We start from the raw sequence: 26,621 nt of genomic DNA on the forward strand, positions 1-26,621 counted from the left end.
GGGTCCGCCCCCCAGAGACACCGGCAGTGTCTGGAGACATTGGGACATGTTGATTGTCACAACTCGGGAGGCGGGCGCTACTGGTGTGGTGGGCAGGGAACACCCCATCACGCACAGGCCGGCTCCGCACAGCAGGGAATCTTCGGCCTCACGGTCAGCGGTGCCGCTGGGCGGCCTGCCCAGAGCACCCCGGGCGGGCATGGGGCGTGGGCTCCGCTCGCCGAGGCAGCTCTCGTCGTGGGCCGCCTGGGAGAGCCGAGGCAGGTTGCCACGTGAGCTTCGTGTTCCGGGTTCACGCGAGGGGCTTTGGTTGAGAAAAAACGTGAAGGAAAAAAAACCTTGAAAAATGCATATTAAAAAAAAATCAACTCCTTTTATGGTAACATTTTAAGAAGATAAATTTGATAGCGTTGTGTATTTGTATGTCTAGCAGATGGCCTGCGATGATGGGCACGTACCTGTTGACTTGTTCTCTAGGTGGAGGGATTGCAGTGTTTAATCCCATTGTCATAGTATGAGCATGTAATCAGAAAAAATTATATAATCAGAAAATATAGATCTGTTTTTATGTTCATATAAAATTGCATTTAAAAAATTATGTGGGCCGGGACCGGTTTGGCTCAGTGGATAGAGCGTCAGCCTGCGGACTGAAACGTCCCGGGTTCGATTCCGGGCAAGAGCATGTACCTTGGTTGCGGGCACATCCCAGTAGGGAGTGTGCAAGAGGCAGCTGATCGATGATTCTTTCTCATCGATGTTTCTAACTCTCTATCCCTCTCTCTTCCTCTCTGTGAAAAATCAATAAAAATATATATATATTTTTTTAAAAATAAATAAATAAAAATAAAAAATTATGTGGGATCTAAAGAGTAATTCGTTAGCTGTGCACTATTTGTCCTTCCATGAAATTAAGCTAATGGGTGGAGACCCTCTGGCCTGTCACAGAGCCAGGCGGGCGTGTTTGTCCGCATGAGTGCCTGGCGTCCCTGACACGGAACTTCTCTCTCTTGTAGAAATGTCTATGCAGACGAGCTTTCTCATGACCGTTAAAGTGGATGGCGTAGCTCTAGATGGAACCACCATGTTCATTCATAACAAAGTTCACAATCGCACAAGGACCCTCACGTGTGCAGAGGTGAGTGCATCCCACGGCCCGTGGTTCCTCAGCGGCCACACCATCACAGACTTGCTTTCTTAAGTAAAAAACCTCGTACCAGTGATGGCATGGGAGAACCGTCTACCTGTATAAATGCTTATTAACACACACACACACACACGTACACAAACCCACGCGCATGCACACACATGCCCTGAGGATGTGTGGCACCTACGTTTACTGTTTGTGGCACTTGCTGCCTGGGTGTCTGTGGGTGACTGTGGCGGGCCTGCCGCTGCTCGGGTCATTTCGGATCTGGGCTCTAGGTTGTTCGCAGGCCTCGTGGGTGAGCAGCCTGTGGGTGAGGAGCTCCCCGGGTGCAGCCTGTGGCTGTGGGAGGGGGACCCGACGGCCCACAGCGGGGAGGAGCCTCACTCTCAGTCTGTCAGAGGGTCAGACCAGGCCCCTCTGAGCGAGGAGGCGCCGTCAGGACTGCGGGGGGTGTGGAGAGCGGGGGGCGCACAGTACAAGCGTGTCTGAGCGTAGAGTTAGGAGAGCCGTTTTCCTGCTGGGCCTCAGCCAGGTGCGCTCAGACGGCACCTCCTCAGGCCTCCCAGTGGCCCACGGGCAGGATCTGTTACCAGAGCTCGTTTTATCTAAGAAGAACCGAGGCTCAGAGAGGTCGGAGCACGGGCCGGAGCGACAGGTGCTGCGGAGAGGGGCCAGGATTTCAGCCCAGGCTCTTGTATCCCGAAGACTGTGCCCTCCGTACGCCGCACAGGCCTGTGGGCAGCCCCGGACACTCGGCCTGCTCGTCCTGGCCCGGAGGATGCCGGGCGGATGCTGGGAGGGGCGGTCCCTGCTCAGTGGAGGGATCGCCCTCTGCTGATGCCTAGGAGATCCTGAGATGGTCAGAACCACGGCCTGGGGGGCTGGGCATGGCAGGCAATTGCAGGAGTGGGCCGAGGAGGAAGTGAGGCTGGGGGGGCTGGTGGGTGGGGTCTGGGCCTGTGCGCCAGTGTGTTTGTGGGAATGCCAGGGCTGTGTTACACTGAGCTGCTTTATGCAGGTGCATAGTATGAGTCATCCAAAGTAGCAGCTAAAGACTGTAATTCAATTTTGTTCCCAAAAATACCCATTTGGGTCTTTCTTTCTAAGAACTGCTTTTGGCTGGCATCTGCATTTTTCTGGGCTTCTGGCGCCTTCCCTGGAGATGATCCGTCCGATCATCTGCTGTTGGAACGTGTCACTCCTGGGTCCCTGGGTGGGAGAGTGAGTCTCGCTTGCCTTAAAGACACTGCTCTCCCTGTGCGTCTGCAGAAGTGTGCGGAGATCATCGTCGCGCACCTCAGCTACCTGAACTACACGCAGTACACGGTGACGGTGGGATTCGAACACCTCAGACTGCCCCTCAAGGACGTGAACTTCACAGTAAGTGTGGCCGACTGCAGAGGCTCCGGCTCCCGGGTTCCTCTCCCATTCTTCGGCTGAGTGGCTGAAATTACGTTATTTTGGATTGTGAAAGACACGTACAGTTTTTTAAAGTTATAGTTTAATTTAAACCACAGTTTAAAACAAATTTTTCTTATTATTCACTATACATAGTTATTACAGTACAAGGTGAGACAAAAGCAGACTTACCGATGTTCATATGGAACATAATACAGTAATTAGTAAATATTAATTATTAAGTGAAATCACCTGGCACATGCCCTGACCGGGAGTTGAACTGTGACTCCCTGGTTCATAGGTCGACGCTCAACCCCCAGAGCTGCACCAGCTGGGCTCCCGGCGGCATTTTCCTGGTTGCTTTTTAAAGTTTAATTCCTCGTGCCTGCACGGGATTTGACGTTGTATTTGCCGATGTGTGGTCAGAGGAGGTGCTCAGCAGTGTTGAACGGGGGACGTGGACCGAACCTGCAGGCTTTAATCAGGGAGACGGGACCAGGCCGTGAACTCGGCCTGTTCACGTGTCCACTCTCGGAACGGCAGGGTGAGCCAGGAAGGCTGAGTGTTTGCTGGGATTTTACTGCTGATTTCCTTTGCAGTTCCACTGCCTCGTGTCCAGTGTTTCCAATAGTATGTGTGTCTGTGTGCATTTTTCAGTGTCAGGCCAGTGAGTTGACTCTAGTGTCGAAGACTCCTGCTTTGAAGTGGTTTTGACTGCTCAGACGGCTTTCCTTCGGAGCATTGACGTGGGGCTCTGCGGCCCAGCGCCGTGCCGGCCTGCTGTGAGCTGGCGTGGCCGCGGCGGGGCGGCTGCCTCCGCGCACCTGGCGGAGGGAGAGGAACTGACGGTGACTCCACAGTGCTGATTTGGTTTCAGAGGCAAATTTTAACGTTTCATTGAGTCTTTTTTAGAACATCCTACCTACTCACAGTTTACGTCTTTTTAAAAATCTGTTCCTTTTCCTGGAAAGCCTGGCATTCTCTAACAAAGAGACTGAGAGTGTTGATTTTTTTTTATGAGATATAAAAGCCAAATGCTCTTTTATGATTATAGACTAATTTTTTTAAAAAAATATATTTTATTGATTTTTTACAGAGAGGAAAGAAGAGGGATAGAGAGTTAGAAACATCGATGAGAAAGAATCATCGATCAGCTGCCTCTTGCACACCTCCTACTGGGGATGTGCCCGCAACCCAGGTACATGCCCTTGTCCGGAATCGAACTCGGGACCTTTCAGTCTGCAGGCTGATGCTCTTATCCACTGAGCCAAACCGGTTTCAGCTATGATTATAGACTAATTTATCTGCCAGGTTCATCATTAGTATAACATCAATTAAGCCTATTTTCAGCTCTAGGCCATTAATATTTTCCAAGTCTGTGTTTTTTGATAATAAAAGGGTAATATGCTAATTAGACAGGAGACCTTCCAGACGTCCTTCCAGACAAGCCATGGTGGCGGGGCCGAGGCAGAGGTGGTTAGGGGCGATCAGGCCGGCAGTTGGAGGTGAGCAGGCCAGCAGGGGGGCAATGGGGGCGAGCAGGTTGGCAGGGGATGGCAGTTGTGGGCAAGCAGGCCAGCAGGCAGAGTGGTTAGGGGCAATCGGGAAGGCAGGCAGGTGAGCTTTTAGGAGCCAGCAATCCCGGATGGTGGAGAGGGATGTCCCAGATTGGAGAAGGTGCAGGCTGGGCTGAGGGACACCGCCGCCCCCCCCCCCCCCCCCCCGCCCCCAGCACCCGTGCACGAGTTTCATGCTGCGGGCCACTGGTATTAAAATGCAATGTGCTAAAATGTTAGGACATGTAAGAAAGTGGAAGGAAAGAGAACATTTTACCTAACAGTCTCATACCTAGAGATAACTATTATTATTTTTAATCCTCACCTAAGGATATTTTTCTATTGATTTTTAGAGAGAGTGGAAGGGAGAGGGAAAGACAGAGAGAGAGGAAAACATTGATATGAGAGAGACATTGCCTTCTGCATGCACCTCACCTGGGGCTGGGAACTGAGCCTGAAAGTGAGAGGTACATGCCCTTGACCGGAGTTGAACCTGCGACCCTTCAGTCCTCGACTGATGCTCTATGCACTGAGCCAAACCAGCGAGGGCCACAGATAACTCTTACTAATAACCTGGTGCACCCCCGTTTTTGTGCTGTTTTACTGTTTTAACTTTATTTGTCACCTACAGTTGACATTCAGTGTTATTCTGTGTTAGCTTCAGGTGTACAGCACGGGGGCAGACGGTCACGTGCTTCCCGGCGTGGTCTCCTGGCATTTCCACTGCCCTCCTCGCCCAGGCACGGTCATTGCTGTGTGGGCTGCGCTCCCTGCGCTGCAGACTACTTCCTTTTAGATGCATTTCTCCTCAAACTGTGTCCCCGTTCCCATTCTAGTGGAAGACCTACGACCCCGCCTTTTCCAAGATGGAAATTTGGTTCCGGTTCGTCTTTGTGGTGCTTACCTTCATTGTCACTGTAAGTACCATCCGCGGGACAGCCAGGCCAGAGTCTGACAGGAGCGGGTCAGTGTGTGAATTTTGATCGCCCAAGTGCAGACCTCCGAGCGCTGAGACCCGTGCGCGGAGGGCCTGACCCATGCAGTGCTCCGAGTGTCTGTCGGGTGCCGCAGTGCAGGCGGCGACATGGCCTCTGTAGCCAGGACGTCCGTGTCGGACACTAATCCCCGGGCACTGGCTTGTAGGCAGACTCGCACCCGTGGGCACTGACAGAGCCACTCGCCTCGTGGCAGGAGGCCGCCGGGTTTGTGTGACCTTTTGGCTGTAGGTCTGGTCCCCTTGGCTTTGCCTCTGGGAGCCCCATGCCATCTGTCATGTGGCCCTGCATGGCACACGTGGCCTTTGTCTGGGGGAGCTCTGTGTGGCTCCGTTCCATTCCTGCGCCGTCCTGCCCCCTCCTGCCCCCTCCCGCCCCCTCCTGCTCCCTCCCGCCCCCTCCCGCTCCCTCCTGCCCCGTCCTGCCCCCTCCTGCCCCCTCCTGCCCATCTGATGGGCCCTCTTGCAGCAGTTACCGTCTTGCCGCAGTTGTCACTGGTGGTCTCAGCAGTGTGAGCTCTCGGCTGGACCGGGAGGGGTCTGGGTGGCGGGTGCCCGGGAGCAGCCTGCAGTGACAGCTGCTTCCTTCCGTCCCAGTGCCTGTTCGCACATTCCCTCCGCAAGTTCTCCATGCGGGACTGGGGCATGGAGCACAAGTGGATGTCCATCCTCCTGCCGCTGCTGCTGCTCTACAACGGTAGGTGTGCCTTCATTCTGGGCTTCCCCTTAGAGTGGGCTGGGAGGCACCCGAGAGGCGGGCTGGGGGCAGGAGGGGGGCCTCAAAGGCACAGGCAGCAGCGCCCCAGCGTGAAGGATGCCGTAAGACTCGGAAGGTGCTGGAACCTTCACAGACGAGTGCCGGAGACTCGGAAGGGCGACGGGCACAGCCTCCTTGGACTTGGCTGAAGCTGCGAGCCTGCCGTCTGCTCCTCTTCCCTGCCCAGAGCTGCACTTCGGGATCCCTGGCCTGGGGGGCGGGGGCAGGAGCAGACGGCGCTCTGTAACCACCACAGGCCATCTGCTCGCGGCTTCAGGTTTTTAGAAAACAAATCGCGTTCAGTGCGCTCCTCACCAGGTCTCCTGCTCTGCCTCCAGACCCCTTCTTCCCCCTCGCCTTCCTGGTGAACAGCTGGGCGCTGGGCACGCTCGACGACCTCTTCCAGTCGCTGTTCCTGTGCGCCCTGCTGCTCTTCTGGCTGTGCGTGTACCACGGCGTCCGCGTGCAGGTGAGCCTGCCCATGCCTGCGCCGGCCTGCGGCGGCCGTACCCAGGTGAACTTGACCTTGGGGCCTATCTCCAGCCTCGTGGTCTAGAGAAGCATGGCCGCCCTGTAGAAATGTCCCGTGTGTGACCAGTGCGGTCTCAGGGTTAGAGGTGTGCTGGAGTTACTCGTTTCTCTATTCCTTACTCCTTTTTTGTTTTTTAGGGAGAAAGGAAGTGTTTGACCTTCTATTTGCCTAAATTCTGCATTGTTGGACTCCTGTGGTTGGCTTCGGTCACACTAGGAATATGGCAGACGTGAGTATTTTGTAACGTGTGAAATGTGTCACAGACAGATCCGAAGTCCGACTGTGTGCTGTGCCCTCATCCAGAAAGGACTCTGTCACCCAGAGTCTCAGGACTCGGCTGGGTGACTTGACCTGAGGGCTCCCTTTTGCAAGAACGGCATGTGGAGGGATCCACGGTTCTTCCAGGCTGGGAGGGGGCGGGGAAAGGGTGTCCCTCCAGAGGCCGCCTCCAGCGAGGCCTCCTCCGGCGAGGCCAGGGCGTCCTGTGGGCGTGGCTCAGGTCGCGCCGGGCCCACCAGCTGTCTTAGCTGCTCCTTTGGCTGCAACCTGTCAACTTCCCGTCTTTCTCAGCGTTTCTGTGCTTCTGTGGAATTGTGCGCTGCAGAAGCCGTGGGTTCCACTGTGGCACCTGCACATGAGACTTTAGCTCACACCTTCTCCCTGCCCGCCCGTCATACCCGGTTTCACGTCACAGTGATGTCAGGGAAGTTAGGTTACTTTTACTGCCTTTTTGTGTGCACTCATCTGATTCCTGGTGCCCATTTATCATGGAAAGGTGCCTGGAAAACGGCTCTTAAAATTGCAAGAGTAAGAATAGCGTGGGGATTTTCTAAATGAAAAACACTTCCACTTTCCCACGGTGATGACTGAGGACAGTTACGCTAGCAGCATCGTATGCCTTGTCAACATGAAATTTAGGGTTACTGCTGAAGCCGGTTTGGCTCAGTGGATAGAGCATTGACCTGCGGACTGAAAGGTCCCAGGTTCGATTCCGGTCAAGGGCATGTACCTTGGTTGCGGGTACATCCCCAGTAGGAGGTGTGCAAGAGGCAGCTAATTGATGATTCTCTCTCATCAATGTTTCTAACTCTCTATTTCTCTCTCTCTTCCTCTCTGTAAAAAATCAGTAAAATACAATATATTTAAAAATAAATAAATAAAGATTAAGGGAATGTCCTTCTAGTCCTAGCTTTAAAAGATTATTAAAAAAAAAATTAGGGTTACTTTTTAAAAAGCCTTCATCTGAGTGAAAGCATGAAAGTAAAAAGTAAATAATTATTCATCTATGGTTTCTTAAAACGTATTTTCAGAGTTAATGAGTTGCACGATCCGATGTACCAGTATCGCGTTGACACAGGAAATTTTCAGGTAAGGATTAATGAAGCCTGAGGATGTTTTTAAATGCCATTTTTAAAAAATGACTGAATTTGGTAACTTACATTGTTCTGTTGACACAAACTCACTAACTGGCTGTTGGGGAAGGACTGTAGGAAATTCATGTGGGAAATTTGGAAAATGTGCTTGAGTGGTCTGAAAAAGGACTTTCTAAAAGCTCTGCTGTACTCCCGGTCCTTGGCTCATGGCTGGAGCTCTGGCCCAGGGAGTGTCCGGCTGCAGGGACACGGGGACGGCGGAGGGAGCGTCTGGTCCTTTGTTCTCTCCAGTCGCGGAGGTTTCCGGCGGGACAGGCGCAGGGCCGGCCCGGGAGGCGCCGCCCAACACCGTGTCCTCCTCCGCCGAGGCCACGCGCTCCCACTGTCCGTCAGCCCGGCCCGTCCCGCGCTCCACGCTGGCGCCCTCAGGGTCCCCTCGTGCGTCCCAGAGGGCGGCTGGCATCTCGGGTGGCGCACTCACAGCTCCTGTGACCGCCGCCCGGTCCTCTGAGGCAGTGGCCACGGAGCGGGCAGCTGAGTGGCTGAGTGGCCTGTGACCGCCGCCCGGTCCTCTGAGGCAGGGGCCGCGGAGAGGGCAGCTGAGTGGCAGATGCCGTGGGAACAGCGGCCCCCTGTGTGGGCCTCGTGGGAAGGAGTGTGAGTATCTGATGCTTCACTGGAGCCCAGTGGGTGCCAGCGGCCTTTCCAGTCAGTTACTGATCAGCGTGAGGAGTTTGAAGGTCGCTGAATGTAAGCCTTATGAACAGCACGCCGTGACCTTTGCCCTCGATGGGTGACCTTGTGAGGGAGAAAGCACGGAAGTAGAGATGGGATTGTGAGGGTTCAGGGCGCACCTGTGGACGGCGGGCCCAGGGCTGAGGGCGGTGGCCTCTTTGCTTTGTCTTTTTCTGTTGTTGAACCATCAGCCGTAGGACCCGTTAGGTAGTGTGAGGGGAGAGCAGCACCCTGAGCTGGAGCGGGAGTTCTGTTCCCGGGTCACATGGGGGCGGCCTTGCCCAGCAGGGAGACGGCGTCGGGCAGGCCCTGTTACCAAGGAAACGCTGGTCAGGCTTCCGGGAAGCTGAGCAAAGCTGCAGACCCCCCACCGATCTAGCGGAATCCCTTTATGTGACGGACGAGAAAATGAAGCCCAGATGGAATTCACAGTTCCTCCTGGCCTCCGGACTGGCTGCCCTTTGCCCTGGGGCAGGGTGCTGGCCCGGAGAGGAGAGGGCAGGGATGCCAGGGGTGGGTGGGAGCTTGAACTGGAGGGGGAGCCAGGCCTCACCGCCTGCCTGCCCACCGCAGCTTCCAACCTCAAAGCAAAGTGTTCTTGTTTTTCCTGCGACAAAACCACAGAATGTGGAAAAGACCTGACGACTTCCGCCCCCTGTCACAGACAGGAAGCCCAGGTCCAGGAAGATGAGAGTCGCCTGAGGGACTCTCAGGATCTGGTCCTGGAGTCTGTCTTTGACACGTGCCGTGACCTTCGCCATGACCTTCGCAGGCAGGGCGGGCAGCCAGGCGGCCAGCCTGTGTGTGCGGGGCTTGCGGCGTGGCAGGGAAGGAGCCCGGTTCTCCCTCAGCTGGTCAGCACGGCTGGGTCCTCGGGCCGTGGGCACAGAGAGGGCGAGGGCCGCGCCCGGGCAGGGGCCTCGGAGCGGCGGGAGCTCCTGTCCTGTGCTGTGGGCCGGACGTGCTGGCCTTCCCCGGCCGGGCTGCTGGAAGGGAAGCTCAGGATGCGCTCACTCCGTGGGGTTGGTTCCAGGGCATGAAGGTTTTCTTCGTCGTGGTGGCCGCCGTGTACGTCCTGTACCTTTTGTTCCTGGTCGTGCGGGCCTGCTCGGAGCTGCGACACATGCCCTACGTAGGTGAGCGCCACTGCACAAGTGCCAGCGCGAGGTGGTCAGGGAGGAGTGGCTGGAGGCACAGGCCAGTGACCTGAAGGCGGGAGACCCAGAGACCGGCCACCCCCACGGCTGGACGGGTCACTGGGCCGTGTGGACGGAGCCTCGGGCTCTGGGGAGGCCTGTGGGCGGGGGGCGAGCTGGGCCCGGGGAGGGTGTGGCGGTTGGAGCTGCCTGGATCCTTCCCGGGGCTCCTTGTGGAGGCCGCTCCTTAGGGCGGTTTTAGTCCTGAGTCAGGAAGTCACCGATGTTGGGTCCTTGGGTCCATTCCCCAATCCTCAAACAAGTCCTGTGAGCATGGCCTCGCCGGACCTGCCTTCCGGCCCAGCATCCCCGGCTCGGGCACTCGCAGGTTCCGGCGGAGGGAAGAGGCCCTCGTTCAGGCGTTTGCTTTATTTCCTGAGAGACGGAAGTGTAATGTCCTCGGGGTTTGATGGAGTGTTCTTCTTTTTCAGACCTCAGGTTAAAGTTTTTGACTGCGTTGACGTTTGTAGTGCTTGTCATTAGGTAAGAAAACTTTATCTCTCAAAGACGCAAACTGTGCATTTTAATCTTAATCTTACTCTGTGGTGTCTTTTCTCCCCTGTGACGGCGTTCCCTGGGGTCCTCTCTCAGATGTGCTCTGCGGCTCGTTAACATTGTCCGGCTGGGCTGCATGTGGAGAATGGAGCCCTCGGAGGGGAAGGGAGAGGAGGGGAGGGGAGGGGAGGGCAGGGGAGGGGAGGCCAGGCCAGGGCGGAGGATGGGGTCTTCAGGGCACAGCCTGGCTGTGGGGCTCACCTTCGGGAACCGCTGCTGCCGCTTGTCGGGGAGGTGACTGACGGGGAGGGATCACTGCCAGGGACGTGCGGTTAGGGAGGAGTGAGTTCCCGGGAGCCGGTCACTAGGAGAGGATCTTGAAAACATGAACCTGGGAGTGAGAGGCGGAGGGGATGTGCGGAAGGTCACATGACCTCCAAGGCCCCGACTCAGGACCATGACATGGCCAGCGTCAGGGGTAGCTGGCCCTGCAGCTGAAGCCACACTGCGCGGAGGTGGGGTGTGCGGGGGAGTGGACACGTCTCCATGCAGAAACAGTAGTAATGAGACTGTAACTGACAACAGGGCGAATACAACAACTCCCACAAAGCTTTGCTGTTTCTTTCTGTAGTTTACACATCTCCCTCCTCTTTTCCAGCATCGTCATCCTTTACTTACGGTTCGGAGCACAAGTATTACAAGACAATTTTGTAGCTGAGCTGTCTACTCACTACCAGAATTATATCCTTTTCCTCGGGCTCAGTGCTTCCGGTGGTGTGGTTGGCTGGCAGGGCTCTGAGCACCACGGAGAGGCAGGCCACCGCCTGGGCCGTACTGCCCGGGGCCGCTCCGTCTGCAGAGGGGTGTGCCCGGCCCGCAGCCCCGGGACATGTCCTCCCGGCAGCAGCTCAGGCTCCCGGGGCGAAGTCGGCCGTCAGTGACCAGGTGGATTCAAGCCCGGACCCCGTGTCTGTGGCCACATTGGCCTCTGTCCCACCACCACCCAGAGGCCTCCGGCTCGGGTGTCCGCGGGGCGGGTGAGGAGGGCAGTTGGAGCCTGTCTCCAGGGAGGGCCTGTGTTCGTTCCTGCGTGGGTGCCCGTGGGTGCCTGACAGGCGGGGTGGCTTCCCACCCGGTATCTGTGACTGGATGTCACACTGCACTTTTACCAGCTTCTCAAAGTGCCTGCCATCCAGAAAAGGGGAAAGAAGGACTGCTCTGAGGGCCTGTTCCCAGCTCTCCATTCATTCTTGATTCACCCATGTGGCCTTCCCCCCTTCCCACCCTGGGTCCTGCCTCCTCCGAGGTGACTGCTCCTGGCAGGTAACCTGGAAAGGCTGCTGTAGCCTCTGGCCTGGGCTTGTCCTGTGGGTTAGGGGCCCAGGCACCCGGCCGTCAGTGGAAGAGAGGCTGGTGGGTAAGGAGCAGACAGACTGCCAGCACAGGCCGCCCCCCCCGCCCCGCCCCGTGTGGAGTGTCCAGGTCTGCTTGCTTCCCTTGACGGGCCCACCAGCCGAGTTCCTCTCTTTCTACGGCCTGTTGAACTTTTACCTCTACACGCTGGCCTTCGTGTACTCGCCATCGAAGACCGCCCTGTACGGTAAGCTGCGGGGTCAGAAGTTCAGGGCCCAGCTCCCGCTTCCCCTTCCTTCTCCAGCAGAGAGGCGGTCCCTTTAAGTGTGAGCTCGGCGATCAGAGCACAGCAGGTGTGTGTGGTCAGCACGGCGTCCTGCCCGCTGCCCCAGCCCTGTGGTCTGTTGAATGCTAGTGCCCTGACCCCCAGGAGAGTCACAGGGTCCAGCCTCGTCCCGGAAAGCAGAGCCAAGGCAGCCGGCCGCACGGGAATGGACAGGACGAGAGCTTTCTGGAACCCGGGCAGGGCCTAGCGTGTCAGGACCACTCCCGACTCATATCCGTGAGCTCTCCAAGGGGCTCCTTGAAGAGGCTTGTTTGAGCGTCACAGCAGCTGACAGAGGTGCAGCTGGGCCTGTTCACTCTCGGTCCGGCAGGTCTCCTCCCGCTCCCCGTGCACTCGGGAGGCCTGGGAGGGGGCCGCTCCTCTGCGCAGGGGCTCCGGTGCCAGGGTGCTGCTGCCTGGCCGGCGGGTGAGACACGTTCAGGGCACAGGCGGTGGTGGTGGGAGCTGGGCTTGAACCAGCTCTGTTGGACCCGCCCCAGGACAGCGCCCTCTGCGGGCTGACGCTCTGGTTGTTTTCAGAGTCCCAGCTGAAAGACAACCCCGCCTTCTCCATGCTCAACGACTCGGACGACGATGTCATCTACGGGTGAGTGCTCCTGACGGCCGTCCGGGCACCGCCTGGGCCTGCGTGCTGCTGAGCGGGGTCAGTCAGCTCGGGTTCAGGGCGTCTGAGCACCTGCTGTGGCTAGCGGTGTCACGGGGCTCTGCTCCCCTGTTGTTCTGGCTGCGGTGGGAAGGGGTGCCTTTTACCCAGCACCCGGCCAGTGGTGAGCACAGAAGGCAGTGCTTTCCGGATGGCGGCCCTGGTGATGGGGGGTGGAGCGGGCCTGGCAGTTGGGGATTGAAATGGAGCGAGTGAAGCTGAGATCTCGTTAGAATGGCGTGCCGTTGGAGAGAAGCCGTGCCAGGCGTCCCAGTAGCCAAGGTCTCTTTTGTAACAGGAGCGACTACGAAGAGATGCCCCTGCAGAACGGCCAGGCCATTCGGGCACAGTACAAGGAGGAGTCCGAGAGCGACTGAGCGCCTGGGTGGCAGGCGGGGCGCCCTGCGGTGCCAGTGCCTCCACACCGCCCTCCGCACCTGCCTGTGCGCGACTGGTCTTCTAAGCAGAGCTTTCTGGGTCCTTATTTGTTTACATATTTTTAGAGGAAAACCTAAACTGAGGAAAATTTTATCGTTGGGCCAAATTTATTGTTAGAGTGGCTGCATTGGGAAGAAAGGCGCTGACGCAGCCCAATCCTCTGTCAGAGGCTTCAGGTGAGCGAGAGCTCGTCCTCCGTGGAAGGCAGGAGTGACGCCTGTCTCTGTGAGAATTGTGTACTTATTTTTAGATGATTCACTGAGTCCACGTTCGTGGGGAGCCCGCTGCAGGCCCTCCGCCTGGCAGTGCTCCTCCCCCTGCCCCCCGAAGAGGGTGTGATACCGGTTGCCATAGGTTTCCCAGGGGTTGTGTGCACACGTGTGTATTTGTATGTTGATGAGGGTCACATCCATGGATATGCAGGATGTCCCTGTGGTTGGGGCGGGGAAGAGGGTCCAAGGGACAGTACTTCCTGCAGCTCTGCTGCCGAGGACACCAGTAGAGCTTTGCTTTTTTAATAAAAGCTAAACAAATGACTGACAGGTTACCTTTCAGTAGCTCCTCACTTCTTTACTGCCAAAAGCTTTTTAGTTTCTCATCTGGCACTAAATGAGATGAAAGGAGGTGAGGCATTGTGGATTGTTCGTGGAAGAACCTCTGGGTGGAAGGTAGCTTGTTGGGAATGGCTCCCTGGTGGTCAGGTCAGCAGTCAGCCCCCGGGGCCGCTGTTCCTGTCCCTCTTAGCACCTGGTAGACACCAGTGCTCTGCTTTGACGCGCTCGGAAAGGTCTCGAACTGTTAGCAGGTTCGTGCAGGCACAGGGGACAGGGTCTGGTTGTTCGCTGTGCACGCAGCTCCTGCCCGTCCTTCGCTGGCTTGAGCTCTCGGCTCACCGTTCCTGCTGAACATGTCCCCTCCGGGCAGTGCTGGGACCTTCCTTCTTAATTTTAACATCAGTGTGATAACATTCCTTTATATGAAGTCCGTTTATGTTTTTAAAGCTCTGTAAATATGAATGTTCGGATTACAACTGTATTACTGCAAGGGTAATTCAGGTTTACATGGTTTTTTATATTTGCAATGATGTGTTACATTTTTTAATGTGTGCTCAGAAGTGTTGAAAAAATTTTGTTACCAAATTTTACAATCTCTATTAAGAATAACTATAAATAATGTTATGTAAATTGACAAAAATTTGTGCTGATTAATGTATTGTAGTATGTGATGTAGTTTACATTTTAATTATAAAATAATTACCCATAATTTGAACACTGATATTTATCAGGAAGTGTAAAATGTTTGAGGCATTTAGTCATATAACTTAGAACTTTTTAAAACCTGTCTTTGGCCTGTATTGTAACTATAACTGATGACTGATATCTTCATATATTGATTCATTATGGTGTCAAGGAAATGAACAATATGGGCACATTTATTTACTTTGTGTAACAAAGTTGGAAACAAGAAAAAACTTACAAAAGAAGGTCCTTAAGGGAAATAGTGATGTATTTTCAATTTCCCTTCCTGGTGTATCATAATATGAACATACTGGAGGGTATGTGCACCAGTGGGGTCCCTCAGCCTGGCCTGCACCCTCTTGCAATCCAGGACCCCTCGGGGAATGTCAGACTGCGGGTTTCCCCCACCTGGCCTGCGGGGATGGAGCCGAAACTGGCAATCGGACATCCCCAAGGGATGGTAAGAGTGTGCAAAGCGGTGGGTGGCCAGGCTTGGGCGCCACCCCACCCCTGCTCATCCCAGCCCCCACGCCTGCCACCGCGTGGTAGCACTTCCGTGGAGGCAGGACAGGCTCATGCCACCTCAGCTGCACTAGCCAGCTGTGAGCCCTGGGTCTGGCACCCGTCAGTCAGCTGAGTGGTACTCCTGCTGTGGGAGCGCACTGACCACCAGGGGGCACTCCTGTGTTGAGCGTCTGCCCCCTGGTGGTCAGGGTGTGTCATAGTGACTGGTCAAACAGTTAACTGGTTGCTTAAGGTTTTATATATAGATTATATGCTCCATGTAAATTTTTGCTTAAAGTATATTTAGCATATACTGTATGTGCCCTAGGTGTTAGATTAAGACACTAACCTCTGCCAGAAACTTTAAACAGTAGCAGGAAATTTTTTCTTTGGAGATCCTCAAAGTTTTGCAAATTTACATGATAAAGGGCTAACTTTAGTTCTTCCATTGTAACAGCTTGAATAGCATCACCTTTGGGGTAACTTTTGTGCTGGTCCCGGCTAGGGCGACTTGGAAGATGACACAGTATTTCAGTTTCCTAGGGACAGCGTCATTCTCTCTGCAGACAACGGTTCCTCTGGATTTATTATTAAATCATTACTGCAGTGAAGTGATGGGGTTTCTCTCTTAAGCCCGTTTGAAAAGCTAAAAAAGGCAATATATAAAATGGATTCAAGGTTTGTCAGCTCGTCCTGTACAGAATTAGATTGCAGGAAGCTTAGATACATGATGTACACCAACCCACTGAATGGGGAGATTATAAGAGAAATGTCACCAGCCTCTATATTTTGTTAAGTATTTACTAAAGGTATATAGTAAATAGGTTGTGATGTGGGCATTTTCACGGGGAAAAAGATTCAAATAGAAGGGATGATTAAAAGGGATGCCTACAAACTCTAAAGTATACTTATATATTTTAAGGGTTTTAGAAACCAGTTGCCTTAGAGGTTAGACTTTCGAAAAAAATCTTTTTTCCAGACAAAAGGGAAGTTGCTTTAGTCTGTGACATCTTGTTATCCTGTTGATCTTGATTTCACGTGTTTTAGAAATACTAGTAATTATTCTGAAATACAGGATTTTCTGCTACTGAAAACTGCCTTTTTACAAGATGGTAAATATTTATAAAACACACTCCAGTTAAAGCTTGAAAGGGTAGAGCTGCGAATTAGAACTGTCAGTGGGCACAGTAAACCCGATCACAGAACGAGCACTGTAATCTGTTGAAATGAATAAATGTTTATTTATTGCAAACTTTGGGAGTGGCTTTATTCTGAGACTACCTTTTTGGTAAGTGTATGTTTTTAATATTTGATCCTTCTTTATTACGTTGGTTTGCTCTTTGCATGTGGAGTTAACGTGATCTTTCACACGAGTGCTTTCAGGACAAGAGCAGTGTATTTTTCATTTTAGCGGGTGGACAAGGAGCGTGTCTTTATTGCCAAGATAATGTGGTCCAAGGACGAGCACAAAGATGAGTCACAAGACCAGGGTTTAAGGCTCACCTCACTTACTTGGATGTGACCTTAAATCAAGCCAATGACTTCCCAACACACTTTCTGTAAATGATGTTAATTGTTGTAGATACAAAACGAATGATTGTGAAGGCATTTTGCAAGCCCTAGAGAACTAAAACATTTGTGTGTGTGTGTGCATGCATGCTACAGAAAACGAGAACACAGAGGACAAGTTGCAGTGTGGCAGATCTGAGCCGTGTGTGTGCACTGGAGCTCCTGGCTAAGGGACAGTCAGCGGGCCCGCTCCCACCGGAGCCCCAGGAGAGGGAGCTCGGCTGGAGGCAGAAGGATCTCACCAGCACACAGCGGAGCTGTCAGGGCCTGGCCCTTGGGTGAGCAAGTCTGTGTGTTGGAGAGGACCAAGCCACACTGCAGCTTGTTTTTCCTCTTCTTTTCGTTTCATGGATGTGGAAGCACTAAGTAAATGCATTTTGTTTGTGACACTGTTTAGACTAGTGGTCACCAACCAGTAGTCCTGAGGTCCGAAAGGTTGGCAACTGCTGGTTTAGACTAAAGAAAAACAAACTTTAAATTGGAATAATTTATTCTAATAAAAATACAAAGTATGGAAAAAAGTGTGTTTGAATGATTTCAGAGTAGAGAAAGGTTCACACTAGCAGGCTGAGTGTTTAGCACCTTTGAACAGAGATATTCAGAGTGTGGACACATGGCAGACCAGGTTCCGACGGAGGATCCGTATGACTGGGTGTGTGATCACAGAACAGGCGGTCATTGGGTTTTTCTCTGCATGTTGACAGTGCCACAGAAAACAGGGAAAGCTGTTCAGAACTCATGGCTGGTGGTTAGAAGGTCAGACAGAAAAGTTGAGACAGAGGAGGAAGCCGGGGGGATGAGGAGTCAGTCAGATGGACAGTCCGAAGGCGCTGACGATGCAGTACATGGTCTTGTTCTCCCATCGCACAGTGCAGCTCCCTGCGGGCAGATGGCATGGGAAGTCAGGAACACAGGCCACTTTGTGCTGAGGTCTCACTGTATGGCCCAACACTCAGATACTTACCTCTCTGGGTACACTCACGAGAAGGCTGGCAAATCTCTTTTCTACAAAATGCTTTAAAGGTAACTAATAAGCATGCAAAGACAGAGAACATCCACGCACGCAACTCAGGGAACACTGCTCTGGACAATCTAGATCTCAGCAGGTCCCAGAAAAAGGACACCACAACCTCAGGAAAACGCCCACGACAGACCGACCCGGGACTGAGAAGCGTACCGTCAGTAGAGCTGTCCCAGAAGCAGGAACTCGCTGTGTGTAGTCCTGCTCCGTTCTTCTGCATAATTATACAGGTCACTTCAACGAAAACAACTTTCATTAGAGAAATGTACCTGGCAACACACTTCTTTTTGCCCACTTTTAGCATATGTATACTGATCACGTGGTTGATGCTCATAAAAATTACAAGGGAAGCTCGCCTGGTCCTATGACATTGGCAAACCACACCTGTCCCTTCCCTTCACTGCACACCCGGTCTACAAGCATCTGATCTGAATCCAGTGGCATGCCTTCGATTGCTCCAGCAGCCAAACAAGGCCAGTTGATGCCAGTTCTGACCTTAAGTAAAACAATGTGCACAACACAATGACACTTCTACGGGAACTTTGAGGTTGGGTACCACACTGACAACTCTCTTCTGACATCAGACCTGCCTCTCAGCAGTATTTTAAGAACCAGCATCAATATATACGAGAAACAAGTCCATTACCGATGTATTTGAATGGTTTTCCCAGCTTGGTGAGTTGGCTTAAAGTTTGTTCTACTACGTTTGTGGTCCACTGGTTGACTTTGCTGTGCTGGTAGGCGTTGCCGCCGATGGCGCTTTCTATGGCCTGGAAGACAAGCACAGAGGAGTGGCTATCAGCAGAGCGCACCCAACACCTTCCAGTTAGCACTCAGGTTCATAGCTGAATACAGTTTGCATACAATCTAAGCTTACTTGTATCCATAGATCAAATACACCTACTGTTTAATACTTTCATGTTTAAATAAGTTTTACAATTATTTTTAAGAATTCATAATTACATGGGGGGTCTATCAACATTTTGAAGCATTCTGACTTAAACCAGAAAACTTGAGTTTTTATGACAGTTACGACCTAAAATAGAAGTGTTCAGTGATCGTCAGGTTCTGTCCTGAGCACGAGAACAGTGCCAGGATCTGACCGTGCACCTTGGTGACGGCCTACTGCCTGGCACAGCCCAGTGATCCTGCTTTTGAGAAACAAAAAGCTACTTAGTCACACCCTCATTTCTGTCAACAGAAATTCCTGTTTCTCCTGGAACTCCGAGGAGTCACATTAAACAAAGATCATTTGGCTTCCTGCTGCTTCCCGACCACACATTCCAGCATTTCATCACAGCTCCTGGCCCCCTCCAGCTCTGCATAGAGTGGGGCTGGGGCATTGGAGCCCTGGTTTTGTGTACAGGGCTACTAGTTACAGATAATACGCTGAAGTTTACTGTTCTTCAGGGAAGGAGAAAAACTGATTTGGACCCACCCAAATTTACTACTACCCAATACTTAGAATAGTTCGGGTTAACATCAGGCAGAGCAGTGGAGGCCGGTGATGTGTGAAGGCAACACCACATTCCTTCGTGCTTCCGGGGAGACTGGGAGCTTACTTCAGCTCACCTGCTGCTGGTAACTAAGTCAAAGTGAGGCCAAAGGACCCTTCTAATAACTCCAGTTCCCACTGGCTCAGTGTGTGGCTTCACCACCTTCCTGCTCCCCACTCCTTCCCTTTGAAACACCATTTTGAAGAAGATGAAAGTCAACTAAAAAAATCATGCCCGATGCTGAATAACATATAAGGTAGAACAAAGTAGTTTTGTTTTTTGATGATGTTCACAAAAACAGGTTGTGTTCTTTATCACTCTGGCAGTAGTCAGTAATTTGTTTTAAGAATCAGTTTTGAATCACATACATATCCTCAGTGGTACTGTGCAACTCAGGTCATCTGATGACTTTCTTGTAGCCAATGGCTTCACTATCTGCTCAGCTCACACAGCCGAGCCTGCCCCTCAAGCACACTCCACACCCCGCACAGGGCCTCTGCACAAGCTGCCCGCCCGGAACGCTGGCCCCTCTGCTCTGCGCCGAGTTCCTGCTGCCCCTACTCACAGGCCCGGCTCTGAACTCCCTCACAGCACCGCCTGCTGTGCAGTGACCACGGCCCAGTGTTCTCACTGGACAATGCCTGCCCTCCCTGCCCCCAGACTAAACTCGAGGGTCAGTCCCCTGCATGCCCTCGGCTTTGTTTTAAATAAATGAAGAAGAATCCTTTTTTGTCTCCCATTCTCATTACCTAGGGGAATCCCGCACCATGGTCAGTAATGACAAAGCAGGCAGTTTAGGAATGTAAGGAAAATAGGAAACGAGCCTCAACCGATCACCAGGTGTTCAGTAATTGGAAGTTCAGTTTTTACATCCCTCTTTCTTCATTAGCGTTGGAAACAGCCACTTGTACACCATGAATCTTTTATGCTAAAAGCTATACGATCAACCCAGTGTTATGCTAACCTATGAAATTCCCTGTCTGGCTTAAAATAGATAATTTACATACTATGAGAGTAGTTCTTACCTAGCTATTTCTGAAGTTAAAGACTGTTATTTGAAATGCCAAACACAGGCAGGTGCGACCGAAACATTCTTTTCACTCACATAAGCCGTTAAGAGAATATTTAAAAGGCAGGCATTTCTCCTCTTACCTCTTTCACGATGTTGCTCACCTCGTCAACAACAAAAGTAGTCTGTAAGGAAGAACATGCGCAGATTTGATTTAAGAGATTCCCATCCACAGGAGCACCGATTCATGCCAGTTTAGGTAAAGAGCCCACTTGGGAAACGGAGACCTCCTTCTCCCGAGGAAAACATTAGAAACTCCACCACCAGGGGCTCGGCCGGGGTCACGGGGCTCGGCCCGGGTCACAGGGCGGGGAGTGACGTCAGGGGGCAGCCAGGCACGGAGAGGCGACGGAAGGGGTTCCGCTTTGTTTCTGTCGGAGTCACGCCGCGATCCAAAGGCCTGGCTTTAAGCTGGGACTTAACCTCTCCGTCCGCCCCACGGGCCGTGGGGTCCCGGACATCAGCCACCCTCACGGCGCCCCGTTACACTGTCCCCGCTCCGCCCGGCTTCAGGGAGACAATGAGTGCCCCGCCCCGCTGACCGGCTGGAGCCCAAACTGAAATAACGGCCCTCAGCGCCCGGTGCAGGCGGCCAGCCCGGGGGGCGCGGCCGGGGCGGGGAGCCGCCGCGGACAAAGGCCGGTCTCCGGCCCGCAGTCCGGAGGGCCCGGCGGCCGTGCTGTGCGGGCCGGCGTGCGGGCCCGGGGCGCGGCGTGGCCGCCGGGCGTGGGCGTCCGCGGGGCAGGGGCCGCATCGCTCCACCGAGGGCCGAGCGGCCGGGCCCAGTGGGCGCGGCGCAGGCGGTGCGGGCGCACGGGCACCGCGCAGGGCGTCCGTCCCACCCCGGCAGGTCGAGGGCACCGGGCAGGCCGCCCGGGGTCACCGCGGCGCGCTCGGCAGGCCGCGCGGGGTACGGCCGCTGCCCACGTCCGGACGCGCCCAGGGGCCCCACACGCCCTTGGCTGCCGCCGCCCACCCGGCCCGGGGCTCCCGGCCGCCGCCCGCCGTCGCCGCCGCGGTTACCTCTTCCGCACTCTGATAGTCCTCCATCTTCCCCGCGTCGCCCCGCCGCCCTGAGGGAGCGCACTGCGCCGGCGCACTGAGGCTCGGGCCCGCCGGCCCCGCCCCAGGCCCCGCCCACCCAGCCACGCCTGCTCGGTGGCCACGCCCTCCGCGGGCCCCGCCCCTCTGTGCCTACGCCCTCCTCCAGGCCCCGCCCGCCCACGCCCACTCCCGGGCCACGCCCCCCAATGCCGCGCCCACCCAGTCCACGCCCTCTCCCCGCCCACGTCCTCCCAGACCCCGCCCCTCTACCCCAGGCCGCTCCCGGCCACGCCCTCCCCCTGTGCCTCTGTCTCCGCTCCTGGTCTCCGGGGCGGCGGTGTCCGCGGGAACCCAGTTGAGTAGCCTGGCAACTGGCTAGACCACGGCAACTAACACAAAACAAATGTAAGCAAAAAACGAAATGTGATCAGTGTACAGAGCCAGCTCGGGGGCAGAGTGGTCTGTGCGGGGTAATTTGAATGTTCGGACGGCTTGACACCTGGTGAATTGTGAGGTGACTGCGAGCCTTGATGGGCAGCCTGAGATATTAGTCCCCCTGGGGATCCAGGGTTAGGAAGCTTTGGCTCTGATAGAAACCATCCTGTGGGGAGGCAAGTTTTCCACATAAATTCTTATTATTTTTAAAGCACCGTTTAAAAAGCATTTGGGGGGGAGGGGGGGACTTTGTAAAACGCTGCACACGTCCAGGCTGCCTTAACCAGCATGACCTAGACCAGTGTTTCCCAAACTTCTGACCTGTGTGCACCCCTTCTATAATTTTCCTAACGCTGAGTACCCCTCGTTCTCATGAGAACGTAGAATTAGGCGCAGCTAAGCACGGTGCAGTGCATATCCCACCAAACTCCGGTGCAACGAGTACCCCCACCAAACTTCCCGTACCCCTGGGGGTGGGCGTACCACATTTTGGGAAGCACTGACGGACACTGGACCAGTGTTTGGGGTCTTTATGAAAATCAGGAATTGCTTGGGGCTCCGAGGAGGGCTGGGAGCTGTGGACCTGCTTGCATGGCGCCCGAGGCTAAGACATTTGGTTTTGGGGACTGTTTTTCTGGTGTTGCCACACCCTTGAGATCAAGCTGTCACTCCCCACCTCTCCAAAGCCCAGTTGCTAAAACCCACTTCCCATCCCCCCTGAAGATCTGAGTACAAGCCCTGTGACTCGGCCGAACCCACGTGCAATCCATCGGCAACCCGTGCTGTTCCCACCCTATAGAACCCTCATCTCCTCGCCGGCGGAATCTGTGCCTCTCCGTTGTGCTGGCACGCAATAGGTGCACAATGAGAATCTAGTGAATGAGTGCTTGCTTTCCACATGGATACTGGTTCTGAGAGAACTGGGGGTGGAGGAAGGTGCAATGGCCAAACACTGCAGTCCAAGGAATTCTGTGCCGTAAGGAACAGAAAATAAACCCGTGGCTGACACATCTGAAGTGAGAACCTTAGGCTGAGAAATTCCATGCTAATGAGATGCTGTCCGCTGGGAAACTCAGGCACCATGGGACTGAAGTACCAACTGGAACGGCTGTTGCTCTGAGCCCCTTGGGTCCCTCCTCCTCCCAGCTCTGGCTACCCAGCCCCTTCCCTGGGGCCCCACCCCCCAGATTAACTACTAAGGGATATCTCCTGGCATAACAGGAACCTCCAGCTGCTATTTCTTCTGACGGTTGGTTTTTGTGCTATAACTAGGGGCACAGTGCAAGAATTTGTGCACAGGTGGGGTCTGGCTGGCCTGACCCAGATGGGTGTCGATCGGGGCTGGGCCTGTTGGGAGGGGGATATGGCGGGAGCCTGGCTGGCCAGCCTGCCCCAAACAGGGCTGGTTAGGGCCGGGCCAGCTGGGGGGAGGGACTGAGGGCGGTTGGCTGGATAGCCCTGCCCCCTATGGGGTGGGGGTGCTGATTGGGGGCCAGTGGCCAGGGGGAGGAGCCATGGGTGGCTGGGTGGCCGGCGGTGCCCCTGATTGGGGACTGAGGACCGAGCCCACAACCTAGGCATGTGCTCTGATGAGGAATCAAACTGTGGCCTCCTGGTTCAACCACTGAGTGACACGGGCCAGACAGCAATTACTATTTATCAGGAATCTTTTATTATTTTATTTTATTTTTTAATATATTTTATTGATTTTTTTACAGAGAGGAAGGGAGAGAGATAGAGAGTTAAAAACATCAATGAGAGAGAGTCATCGATCAGCTGTCTCTTGCACACCCCCCACTGGGGATGTGCCCACAACCAAGGTACATGCCCTTGACCAGAATCGAACCTGGGACCTTTCAGTCTGCAGGCCGATGCTCTATCCATTGAGCCAAACCGATTTTGGCATTTATCAGGAATCTTTTAAAGTCAGGGATCCTGAACCATGATCACTGTGGCAGCGCCTGACATAGTAGATGCACAATAAATATTTATGAATGAGTTGAATGAACTATAAACTACGAAGGAAGCCATGAGGCCCTCACCAGGAAACAGGCTCAGAGAGGCCAGGCAGTTTCCTGAGCATCACTCAGATCTGTGACTACAAAGTTTACCCTCTTAATTCACTCTTCCCTTTAGTCATCTAACCCTTCACTGCTCACCATCACCTCCCACCCGCCACTGCTCCTCACCGATGGAATTCACCATCTCCATCTCAAGTTGTCACCCTCAGGCCAGGGGAGAGTGAGATTTCAGAACCAAAGAGCCACAGTGATGAGCAAAGCAAACCTCATTTACAGATGAGGAAACCAAGTTCCAGGAGTGTTCAGAGAGATCTAGTGACTCCACACAACACACCCTATTCTTGGTCATCAGCTGGCTTGTCGGAATCATATTCTCTCAACTGGAGTTCACACTGCATCACCCTCAAGAGCGAGTTCAAGACCCTCAAAAGAGCCCAATTAAGGGAATGAAAAAAAAACTAGCTCACAGAGGGAGGGAAAATATCTGCACTGTAACTTATCTGACAAAGCTCTCGTGTCCTGAATATATAAAGAACATCTACAAACAAATAACAGAAAGACAGGCAACCCAAAAGGAAAACAGGCAGAAGACTTGAACAAGTCCAACATCAGAGTAGATCTCCAAATGACCAATAGTCGTATAGACTGATGCTCAGATAACTCAGCTACACAAAACATCAGGGAAATGAAAATTGAAACTGTAACATGATATCACCCCCGGCTGACCAGGATGGATGAAATGAGAAGGACCGATAACATCAGGTGTGGATGAGAATGTGGAGCAGTTGGAAATTGCTGCTGGTAGGAGTGTGAGTACAGCCATTTAGGAAAGCTGTGGGTGGCATCTACGGACATTAAACATAACCTGTGACACAGAGTTCCACTCTCACCCACGTGACCAACAGGAACACGTACAAATACTCACCCAGGAGACTGCTGTATAACAGTGTTTGCAGTCACTCTGTTCATAATAGCTGAACATTATAAATAACACAAGTGTCCAGCCATAGTACAATAGATTAATGTTTTAGATGTTCACACAATAAAATATAATGCTGCAATGTGAACTTCCAGGGTGCTGTTAAAGTTCAGTTCTTTTTTAAAAATAGATGTTTTATTGATTTCAGAGAGAGAGAGAGAGAAACATCAATGATGAAAGAGAATCATCCATCAGCTGCCTCCTGCACGCCCCACCTGGGGATGGAGCCTACCACCTGGGCATGTGCCCTGACCAGGAATCAAACCGAGACCTCCTGGTTCATAGGTCCACGCTCAACCACCGGCCGAACAAGTTCAGTTTCTTGGTAGACGTGTTCACTTTATCAAGCTGTGCTTGTGATTTGTATCATGTTCCTGTATGTGTGCTAAACGGCCATGCAATTAAAAAAAAAAAAAAAAAAAAAGAGTCAAAGCCAAAATTGTTCTAAAAGGAAGTTTGCGTTGGCAGCTGATGCTTGCGACGCAGTCATTTTCATTGACGCTCATGTGGAACCCCTGCAGGGAGGGGACGGTTGAGTATCTGGAGCCCCTGCTCTCTGGGGGTTTTCTTGGTGGGGTGAGACATTTCAGCAGCACCGCTCAGCCTTTCCTCCAGACCAAAATGGAAACTGTTGGCATCTGAGAGTTCCTGGGTGTGGTTTGGGGTGGCTTTGTTCTCGGGGCCCTCGGGGATGTGGGGTAGCCACAGAGCACTCGGGGCCAGCCGGGCGTGCACGCTTCAGCCCCGAGCCCAACAGGAAGGAAAGAGAAACACGTCAGTGGTCCTGACACGAAGCAAGATGGACTTCCTCCTCTTCGGAGCGGACTCCTCTGGTCGCTCCTCTCGCAGCTGAATCCAAGGCGGCCTGAGCGTCCGGGACAGCGCGGGGCAGGCCGTGTGGGGGCCGGGTGAGTAGAGATGACACCACGGGAACTTCTCTTAGGTCGATGGCCTTAAAAGGTGGGGAACAAAACCAATGGTAACTTAAAGAAAGGATGGCTTGTCACTTTATTGAATCACATCCATTTGAATTCAGAATAATAATGATTTAGATGATACGGAGGAAGTACATTAGTTACTTAAAACAAAAACGGTGTGGATTTTTTAGGCGTTGGTACAGAGTGGTCTTCCTTAGCCTGTGAGTGCTTGTATGTGTAGGTTATTACTGATCTGCTCTGAGTCTGCTGCATGAATTCTGTTTGTTTGGATCAACCATAATCCTCAGTTTGGAGGGGGAATAGAAATACAATTTTAAAATTAAAAAAAATTAAATTAGCTGGGGTCTAATTTAAATTTCTTTCAAGTAAACTTCCTTAATGCACACACAAATTCCTTGACGAGAGGAGAGATTCCGCGAGGAAAACGCACAGCAGATAGTAAGGCTCATTGAGCTGGAATTGGTGTAGAAAAGGTTACCCGGCCAAGGTCGTGGGAGAGTCTAACTTCTGGACTTCTCTGCCCAAACCAAGCAGAAGGCTTTGGAGCTACATGGACCCTGATTAGAATGTGACTTGAGGTAAATCACTTAATCACTCCGAGCCTCGCTCTTCTCATCTGTAAAACGGGTGCGCTTACTCCATGACGTTTGCTGTGTGTTGAATTGAGGATTGAGGTGTGCAGAATGAGTGTCACACTGTCTGGCCCAGAGTAGCGCTGAGTAAATCATGGCTGTTGGTACAGTTGTAAGTGGTAATGACAAGTCCCTATGACAATAACATAACATTAATTCTCATGTCTTTACCCTTCCGGAAGAGGATGTCAAGTATAAGCCATGAAACTCATGGACGCCTGTGTCAGCGTTTTACTCCGATTCTACAACAGTATGGGGGGGGAGAGGGGGGAGAGGCAATATGCCCTCCCGCCTGGGCAGAGAGGGCGGGATCAGCGATGCGCTGGGTGGGCTTTGGAATGGTCACTTCTCACCGTGGGTGGAGAATTCTTAAAGAAAACAAACACAGAACTAGGTGCCGGGCCTTGGCAGGGCGTGCGGTGAGGGGCGCCAGGCTGGCGCTCCCTGGCTCTCAGAACACCCCCCTCTGTCTGAGTGACCGTACAGAAGAGGAATTCATCCACGCACGTGTCCGTTCGGCCGGGCTCTGCGCCCGCCGCGCCCCCAGGGCGCCTGGCCTTTGCAACAATGAACCTGTCGCCTGTGCCCGTCTGAGCCGGGCGGGGGAACACAGGGGAGAGTGGCTCTCCACGCACCCCCTTCCCGGGTGAGGCCGCTCTGCGGCCGCCGCTGCTTCCGTGAGGAGTGCACACGCGGCCCCTCAAGGTCGCCT

The 26,621-nt window shown here is 53.5% G+C and overlaps 3 protein-coding genes across 10 annotated transcripts in view; 2 read left to right on the forward strand and 1 right to left on the reverse strand.

Moving 5' to 3' along the window:
* The window catches only part of TMEM181 (transmembrane protein 181), a 35,599-nt gene extending 19,642 nt beyond the window's left edge, over positions 1 to 15,957 (forward strand). For all 3 annotated transcript variants that reach the window (XM_084889720.1, XM_084889721.1, XM_084889722.1), the window contains exons 5-17: positions 1,014 to 1,135; positions 2,417 to 2,527; positions 4,938 to 5,018; positions 5,693 to 5,792; positions 6,191 to 6,321; positions 6,522 to 6,613; positions 7,695 to 7,752; positions 9,526 to 9,628; positions 10,120 to 10,171; positions 10,842 to 10,924; positions 11,694 to 11,783; positions 12,402 to 12,468; positions 12,824 to 15,957. In XM_084889720.1, coding sequence (XP_084745846.1) covers positions 1,014 to 1,135; positions 2,417 to 2,527; positions 4,938 to 5,018; positions 5,693 to 5,792; positions 6,191 to 6,321; positions 6,522 to 6,613; positions 7,695 to 7,752; positions 9,526 to 9,628; positions 10,120 to 10,171; positions 10,842 to 10,924; positions 11,694 to 11,783; positions 12,402 to 12,468; positions 12,824 to 12,902 — 1,169 coding nt within the window. In that variant the 3' untranslated portion in view covers positions 12,903 to 15,957. The remainder of the gene's footprint in view (positions 1 to 1,013; positions 1,136 to 2,416; positions 2,528 to 4,937; positions 5,019 to 5,692; positions 5,793 to 6,190; positions 6,322 to 6,521; positions 6,614 to 7,694; positions 7,753 to 9,525; positions 9,629 to 10,119; positions 10,172 to 10,841; positions 10,925 to 11,693; positions 11,784 to 12,401; positions 12,469 to 12,823) is intronic.
* A 789-nt stretch (positions 15,958 to 16,746) lies between these two features.
* DYNLT1 (dynein light chain Tctex-type 1) lies at positions 16,747 to 20,998 on the reverse strand. The gene is made up of 5 exons (XM_084889733.1): positions 20,884 to 20,998; positions 19,944 to 19,985; positions 17,942 to 18,065; positions 17,452 to 17,529; positions 16,747 to 17,153 (listed from the first exon to the last, which is right to left on the reverse strand). The coding sequence occupies exons 1-5, from the start codon at positions 20,908 to 20,910 to the stop codon at positions 17,083 to 17,085; spliced, it is 342 nt and encodes a 113-aa protein (XP_084745859.1). The 5' UTR covers positions 20,911 to 20,998; the 3' UTR covers positions 16,747 to 17,082.
* Positions 20,999 to 25,022: 4,024 nt separating this feature from the next.
* The window catches only part of SYTL3 (synaptotagmin like 3), a 39,269-nt gene continuing 37,670 nt past the window's right edge, over positions 25,023 to 26,621 (forward strand). For 4 of the 6 annotated variants that reach the window (XM_084890895.1, XM_084890898.1, XM_084890900.1 and 1 more), the window contains exon 1: positions 25,026 to 25,247. The gene's annotated coding sequence lies outside the window, so the exon portion shown is untranslated. Of the gene's footprint in view, positions 25,248 to 25,779; positions 25,856 to 26,621 lie in introns of those variants that run through there. The other 2 variants (XM_084890899.1, XM_084890896.1) reach the window with 2 other exon arrangements.

Source organism: Pipistrellus hanaki (assembly GCF_964339955.1).
Source record: "Pipistrellus hanaki genome assembly, chromosome: 7".
NCBI lineage: Eukaryota > Metazoa > Chordata > Mammalia > Chiroptera > Vespertilionidae > Pipistrellus > Pipistrellus hanaki.

Coding starts and splice junctions, on each gene's coding strand:
- DYNLT1 (XM_084889733.1), bottom strand. CDS start 20,910: ATGGAGGACTATCAGAGTGCGGAAGAG. Junction 18,066..19,943: donor TGAGCAACATCGTGAAAGAG/GTAAGAGGAGAA, acceptor CTTGTCTTCCAG/GCCATAGAAAGCGCCATCGG. Junction 17,530..17,941: donor AAAACCATTCAAATACATCG/GTAATGGACTTG, acceptor TTTTCGTTGAAG/TGACCTGTATAATTATGCAG.